Source organism: Convolutriloba macropyga, chromosome 3, assembly GCF_964194025.1.
Source record: "Convolutriloba macropyga chromosome 3, txConMacr16.3, whole genome shotgun sequence".
Lineage (NCBI taxonomy): Eukaryota > Metazoa > Xenacoelomorpha > Acoela > Convolutidae > Convolutriloba > Convolutriloba macropyga.
The window spans coordinates 51,059,531-51,067,280 of record NC_134470.1 but is presented as its reverse complement, the minus strand read 5'-3'; the positions used below and the strand labels follow the sequence as shown (position 1 = coordinate 51,067,280).

Genomic DNA, 7,750 nt, shown 5'->3' with positions numbered 1-7,750 from the left:
AGAAAAGAATGACACATTTTAATGATTTTATTAATAATATTCGGTTGTGTGTTAAAGGTGCCTAACTCCTAACTTAAGGACCAAAAATGGCCTTAATTATCATGCCACTTTAAAGAAAAAAAGAAAAGGCTATTGAACGCAGACAACTATAAACCTGAATTAGACGCTCGAGTCTGTTCTTATCCGCAACTTTCATTAATGATTTCATTATTGCATCTCTCAGGTCCTGGATAACATGGTAGTCACACTGCCTGTAAAAAATTGGACATTTGAAAAAACTTGAAAAGTGAAAATATCCAGCATCAATAAATTGACGATTTGAGCACAATTGGTAGGAAATAGATATGATTTTGAGTCAAACAAGTTGGATTGGCTATTCGGTAAAAGCTGGATTTCTCAAAGAATGTTGTTTTAGTCTTGAAGCTGAAGTTTTGACTTAGAATTTTATGGAAGCTAAGAGAGTACTATTTAAACCCCCTTGTTGCGGTGCAACATTAATTGAATTACTTGCTTAGAAATGCTTTATTATAACGCTTTATGCTTAAGAATCTCAAGCTCGAAAAGACCAAGTGAATGTGATAATATCGTTTGAAATTATGAATATTTGGTTTCAGCACGTGGTTAATTATCGTTGTTTTCCTCATCTTGCTCGGATTGCATTGAAGGTCATTGTATCAAAGGCTATTTTAAATCGTAACATACCGGCCTCCTTGAACTGGTTCAACTTTATTAATATATCATTGAAACTGGCTTTCTGGTTAAGTGGTCAATTGCTGTAAATAGTTTTTCTCAGCAACCCATTACAAGTTTGTTGATACTTTCTTTAATTCAATCAGTTCTTGTTTGTCAGTTTTGTACAGTTGTAATTTACATTTCCTTGATGTCATTCCTCGTCTGCATCCTCTGTTGTTCATTCTTCATCGGTGTCATTTTCTTTGTCAGATCTTAATGACGGCATGTCAATATCCTCTTTCATTAACAAGACAAGCTTGTTGACTGGTCGTATAAATAGTCCAGATGATGTCTTCAGTTCAACAACTCGAACTATTTTATCATTTCCATCAAAGACCTTTGTTATTCGTCCCATTGGCCACAGAGTGGGTGGTGTGTTCTCTTCCTTGTTTATTACTACATCATTGATGTCAATTTTTGGTTGTCCCGTTTGCCATTTTTTCCGTTGTTGTAAATTTGACAAATATTCTGTTGACCACTTCTTCCAAAAGTCTCTGATAAGATTGTCCATACTCTTCTTCTGTCCTGTCAATGAAATTGTTTCTTTTCCTGTTGTTTTTGGTTCAGGCAAAGCTGTGATTGGTCGTCCTATCAAAAAGTGTCCTGGTGTAAGTGCTAAGGCATCATTGGGATCATTTGAAACGGACGTAATAGGCCTTGAATTTAAGATTGCTTCAATTTGTGTCAACAGTGTTGTGAAGTCTTCAAAAAAATTTGTTCTTCCAATGCTGCGGTACATGTGGCGTTTCAAAGATTTGACAGCGGCCTCCCATAGTCCTCCAAAATTTGGTGTTCTCGGCGGTATAGTAAGCCAAGTAATATTGTTCTCCTTGCCGAACGTTGATATCAAATCTTCAAACTCGTGCGTAGCTAAGGCTTGTCGAAACTCCAACTCTCCCTTGGTCCCAATGAAAGTTGTTGAGTTGTCGCTGTATATTTCATCAGGAATACCTCGACGAGACACAAATCTTTTAATGGCTGCAAGACAGTCGTCCTTGGTCAGAGACATAACTGGCTCTATGTGAACTGCCTTCGTACTGAAGCAAATGAAAATTGCAACGTATGTTTTCAAAAGCGTTCGAGTTTCATTTTTCGTGTAGAACGGTCCACAATAGTCGAGTCCGCAGTGACTGAACGCAAAGGACGGCACTACTCGCTCTCGAGGTAGATCTCCCATCTGAGGCTGTAACAATTTGGCATCAAAACGGATACTTGGCTTGCATCTGTATAGGACACCTTTCACTACAGAAAGCCCTCCAGGTATCCAAATATTTCGTCGAAGCGTGTATAACGTCAGTTGAGGTCCTCCGTGAAGATTTTTCTCGTGTGCTTCTCGAAAAGGCATTTCAGTGATTGGCGATTTTCTTGGAATAAGATCTGGAAATTTTCGGTCTATTGTGTAGGGTGAAATGGCTAGGCGTCCTCCAACTCGAATCACCTTATTTTCTTCATCAAAAAATGGTGAAAGGCTGTTGAGACTGCTGCTTTTAGGAAATTTTCGTCTTCTGTGTCTCCCTTTAGTGGCTGCTGCATAGGCGTTAACGAAACATTTTATTTCTCTGGTGTCATCTTTGTTGAATTGATGTACTGTTTCGCTAGAATTGTCTGTATTCCCGGTAGACACGATGTACAGTTGATCCCCAGGGCCCCCGGCCCAACCTATACCATGTCTGACATCATCCCTTGAGACCCCGACAGCTTCTACGCTGTCAAGACATCCTTGGCCCCCGGCCCTCCTTATACCTAAGGAATTAGTAATAGAAACTGAGCTGGCATTTTCACCTGCGTCCCCGGCGCTGACAAGACTACCTGGGCCCCCGGCCCTACCTATACCTAAGGAATTGGTAGTAGAAACATTATCATCTGCGCCCCCGGCGCTGAAAAGATTACCAGGGCCCCCGGCCCTACCTGTACCTAAGGAATTAGTAGAAACTGAGCTAGCATTTTCACCTGCGCCCCCGGTGCTGACAAGACTATCTGGGCCCCCGGCCCTACCTATACCTAGTGAACTAGTAGAAAAAGAGCTCGAACTTTCATCTGCGCTCCCAGCGCCGACAAGACTAAGACTACCTGGGCCCCCGGCCCTACCTATAACCTCAGGAGTACCGGCTGAACTTGAGCTCCAATTTTCGTCCGCGCCCTTGGCGCTGACAAGACATCCCGGGCCTCCGGTCCCACCTAAGTGTTGAGGACCATTGGTAACTAAAGAGATCCCCGTGCCCTTGCCAATCCTGGTGTTGATGTAAGCACCTGGGCCCCCGGCCCTACCTATACCACCAACCCCCTCTGGTCCAGTGGATTTGATACGTTGCTGAACGTATTGTTTTGTTGCATCTCTGCTGCTGTTGTTTGCATCTTCAGTGGGCTGATTCATGATGATCTTGTATTCACGAAGAAAGTTTCGCTGTATGAAGCTGTACAGTTGAAGTCGTCCTTCTTATAAATCTTTCCCTTGTAAAGAGACTGAATTATAAGTCCAGATCATTGGTTGAGACGTAGACTCATTACTATCAGTCCTTTCGTTTGGCGTTGAAGAGCATGCTTTTATGCTGTTCGACATTTTTGTTGTCCGTTGTTTTGCTTTTGAAGATTGAATTCTTCTCCTGATACTGCTGATGAACTTTTGGACATAGGTAAATATCCTTGTAACTTTATGTATTGACGAATGCCGATTTATCATCAAAAAAATTGCGTTATCTTCTTTTGATGAAATCATTGTCACGTTTTCAGATTGCACCTTTACTTCTTTTTTGGTCTCTTCTCCTGTAGGTGACGAAATGTCAAGTGAAGGCCAGGCGTTTTCAGGTTGCCGCAACCACTCTGGTCCATCCCACCAAAGCTTATGGTTCATCAAATCAGCTGCTGCTAATCCTCTGGAAGCACAATCCGCTGGATTATCTTCTGTTGGAACATATTTCCAACTACTGGCTGGAATAATTTCTTGTATTTTCGCTACTCGGTTGGCGACAAATGTTTTCCATTTCCTCGGATAATCTTGTAGCCAGGCAATTGTAACTGTAGAATCTGACCACGCAAAAACCTTCGGAGTTGGAAACCGTTCATCGCTAATAGCATTTGTCACTGCCTCAACAAGCTTAGCTCCTAGCAGAGCAGCACAAAGTTCCAACCTTGGCACAAAAACTGATTTAATTGCTGCAACTCTCGTCTTTGCTGTAAGCATTTTTGTTTCAATGAAATTGTCTGTCTCCTGTCTGATGAAAACGACAGCAGCATAAGCTGTAGTAGAAGCGTCGCAAAAGACGTGCAACTGCAAATCTGATTTCGTGGCTGGCTTGAGAACCTTCCGTTGAAGACTAATTTTTTCAAGATCCTTCAGTTGTGCTCGAAGTCGCATGTACTGCTGTAGAATTGGGTCCGATAAAGGTTGATCCCAGCTAAGTTTGTCCATCCACAACAGTTGAACAAAGGATTTATGTTGAATAGTCGTTGGTGATAGCCATCCCAGTGGGTCAAATAAACGTGAAACTTCTGAGAGGATTTGCCGTTTTGTAAATGGAGTTCCCTTGTCAAGTTTTACTGTGAAACCAAATTGATCAGGATTTGGATTCCACCTTATCCCAAGCGTCTTAATGGCATAGTCTTCGCTTTCAATTATCTTCTCGTCTTCCGTTTCTCTGAAAGTGGCAGCTAGTCTTGATACAAGTTTTGAGTCGCTAGATACCCATTTCCGTATATCAAAACCTGCTGAAGCAAGAAGCGTAATAATGGTGTCCTGAAGCTTCTCTGCGGCTTCTGAATCTTCGCATCCTATAAGTAGGTCATCCACATACAAGTCAGTTGTTAGTGACAAACGAATTTTAGTGTTTTTTGTTTCTTCGGCAAGAACTTGTAGTGGTCGAATTGAATGAAAAGACGAAGACGCAATGCCGTATGTTACCCGAGTCATACGATAAGTTTCAATCGCCTCTGAATTTGGATCGTTCCACAATAATCGGTGATAATCTTTGTCTTCCTTGTCCAATTCCACTTGCCTATACATTTTTGCAATATCAGCAGAAAGTGCTACTTGGTGTAGTCGAAATCGAACAAGAATGCTGAAAAGGTCTTTCTGAATTTTTGGTCCGACCATGAGTCTGTCGTTGAGAGATACTCCTGTTGTTGTCTTTGCGGATCCGTCTAAAACGACCCTCAGCTTGGTGGTAGTGCTTGACTACTTGAACACACAATGATGACAAAGATAGTAGCAGTTTTCGACAGGCTTGACAAGTTCTGATGTTGGAACTTTCTCCATGTGTGCGAGATGAAAAAACTCTCCAATGAATTCTGCGTATCTCTTATAAAGGTCGGGTTGTCTTTCCAATCTGAATAGAAGACTGCGGAGTCGTTTTTTGGCTCGTTGAAGTGAATCTCCCAATGCTTTTGTCTCTTTCTTGAAGGGAAGTTTCACTATGAAGCGACCTTCAGGGCTTCTAGTTGTTTCCTTGAAGTGATCATCGCAGCGTTTTTCTTTGGCTGTCCAAAGCTGCGCTGCTGGAACTTCTTCTATTTCCCAAAAACGCTGCAAATTTTCTGGCTCTGAAAAAACAAAGAAAGTCTGCAGATCGTTTGTATAGGTTTTGTCTGTCTGTTCCCTTCCAATAACGACCCAACCGAACATTGATAGCCTATATGCTATTCCACAGTTAGGCTCCTTTATTCGATTGTTACCAATCATTATATCTTCATAATGAGATGCTCCGATCAAGAGGTCAATTGATGACGGCTTGTTGAAGTCTGGGTCCGCAAGCTCCAACTCCTTTACTGTTTCCCATTGGCTGGTGTCAATGAACCGTGATGGCAGATTATCAGTCATTTTTGTCAAAACTGACGCACTAATATTGACAGTGGACGATCCGTTCCTTGATGAAATAAGAAGGTCCACACGACCTTTGTTGTCTTGAACCGTCCCACCTAGTCCAAAAACTTTTGTGTTGCTGCTTTTCTTCTTCAATTGTAACCTTTGTACTGCTGATTCAGTTATAAGGTTGTTTTGTGACGCTGAGTCTAGAAGTGCCCTATGTAGAATTGTCTCGCCGTGAACATTAACGGCAACAATTGCGGTTTGAAGAAAGACTTCTTCTGAAGTTCGTTGAGTCATAGCTCCTGTGAACATGTTTTCATCCTTAGCTTTTGCAATTGCTGTTGTTGTTATAGCGTTGTTCTTCTGTTTGTCATTTGCTTGAGTGCTGGTTGTTCCGCTAGTTGTTTGCTGATTGGTGCTTTTGTTGTGGATGTTTTCACGATGAAGAAGAGTATGATGCTTTCTACCACATTGCTTGCATTTCGATCCATCACAATCTTCTGATCTGTGTCCCGGTCGCAGACAATTGAAACAGAGTTTTCTAACCTTTATCAACTCTGCACGTTCCCTTACTGAAAGTTTCTTGAACTTTCCGCTTTTGAAAATTCTGTGCGTTTCTTCACAACATTCGCATTGTTGCTCGGAAGTCGCCAAATGTGTGTGTAAATGTCGTTGGTTCCCGTTCATTTGAGTTTTTGTCGCTCCTACTCCATTTGGCGCAGTTGCCTCGAGTGCTTGTGCGCGTTCTTCTAAGAAAAGTCTGAGCTCTGCATACCTTTGAGGTTCCTTGCCTTTTGAAGACAGCTCCCATTGTTTTCTTGTCTCTGTAGGTAGCTTCTCACTGATCAAGTAAACAAAAAAGATGTCTTGACTATTGACTGGTTCTCCCAAATTCTGCAAGGCAAGTCGATGTTCGTCCATTGCTTCAATTAAATTTCTTAAGTCTCTGGCATTATCGGTTGTCAGTGATCGATACGAAACAATTGAATGCAGGTGTGTGCGAATGATGATCCTCTTGTTCTCGTATCTGTTTATCAGAATATTCATAGCAATGTCGAAATTGTGATCGGTAACTGGTATCGAGGCAAGCAGTTTGGCGGCATCACCTTTTACAGATGCTTTCAGATACTGCAACTTCTGACTTCCTTGAAGAGAACTGTTGTCGATGACTGCTCCTTTGAACAAATCAAAGAACGAAGTCCATTCCATATAATTACCCGAAAAAACTGGCAGATTGAGTTTTGGTAACTTGATGTTGGCTGAGTTCCTCATAGCATCGGAGAACGGTGAAGTAGATGGCGTTGAAGTATCTGCAGCTGTTGAAGGTCCCTCAAAACGTTTCGTGAAGCGTTTGATTGCATCAATGTTCTGTGTCAACTTGTCATCAACTTCCTCGGACTCCAGAATGTCATTGTCCAGTGCTTCCGCCTCCGTCAAGTTCTGTTGAAGTTCTTGGTTCAAAGTTACCAGAAAATTCTGCTTTCGGGTGATAAGTGTCGCTACCTGATTTAGCCTGTTGATGTCTGCTTCTGAAATGGTGTCTAGATCTTTTGACATGATATTTTCAGCTTCATTGTTAAACCTTGTAGCAACGCTGCGGTGTGATCCCCGCGACTGTTTCTGCATTTCAAGATTGGACATTTTGACTTGCTGTTGCTTTTGAGGGCGTTTTTTTGTGTCTTTGATGCTGGTCTTTATTCGTATTAGTTTCGTTTGTCTTTTTCGTGGATTTTGCTGTGCTGAAAGCTAAAAACACACTAAAAGAACGCAAAAGATGGGAAATCGGGTTTCACTTAATCCCCCTTCAAAAATGCGGCCAATTTTTGCGCGCGAACTTAGTGCTATTACTTCGGGGGAGCAAACCTAAACTAAAAATTTCGAGTTCTCCGCGAGAAATGAGAAAGAGATTGTTTTCCCCGAAGTTTCACAAAAATGTTTTTGTAACCCTTGAGATATAGTTCTCCCACTAGATAACTTTACCGGGTCTCAGAATTAGGTTAATCAACCTTGTTATACAAGTTAATCAACTTGTATAACATGAGGGGGGATGTGTTATCTAGTGGGGGCTCCGCTTTTAACTTCCCCTTTAAGTTTCCCCTTTTAGATTTTTTGCTAATTTTTTTTGAGAGTTAATGCTTTTGGTGCCTAATGCTTTGACTAATTTATCCTTAACCTATTTGTCGGTGGACCAAATGTTGCGGTGCAACATTAATTGAA

The 7,750-nt window shown here is 41.7% G+C and overlaps 1 protein-coding gene across 1 annotated transcript; it reads right to left on the bottom strand.

Moving 5' to 3' along the window:
- Positions 1-867: 867 nt before the first annotated feature.
- On the bottom strand, positions 868-7,174 carry LOC142336654 (uncharacterized). The gene is made up of 4 exons (XM_075385564.1): positions 5,401-7,174; positions 3,470-4,869; positions 1,567-3,136; positions 868-944 (listed from the first exon to the last, which is right to left on the bottom strand). Exons 1-4 carry the CDS (start codon positions 7,172-7,174, stop codon positions 868-870), a joined length of 4,821 nt encoding a protein of 1,606 aa, XP_075241679.1.
- Between the last annotated feature and the right edge of the window lie 576 nt (positions 7,175-7,750).

What these genes read in the sequence shown, in the direction of transcription:
- LOC142336654 (XM_075385564.1), bottom strand. Translation starts at nt 7,174, where the DNA reads ATGTCCAATCTTGAAATGCAGAAACAGTCGCGGGGATCACACCGCAGC. An exon ending in TTATGAAGATATAATGATTG is followed by an intron (nt 4,870 to 5,400) that starts GTAACAATCGAA and finishes GGGTCGTTTTAG; the next exon opens with ACGGATCCGCAAAGACAACA. An exon ending in AGATTTGATATCAACGTTCG is followed by an intron (nt 945 to 1,566) that starts GCAAGGAGAACA and finishes GCCGTCATTAAG; the next exon opens with ATCTGACAAAGAAAATGACA.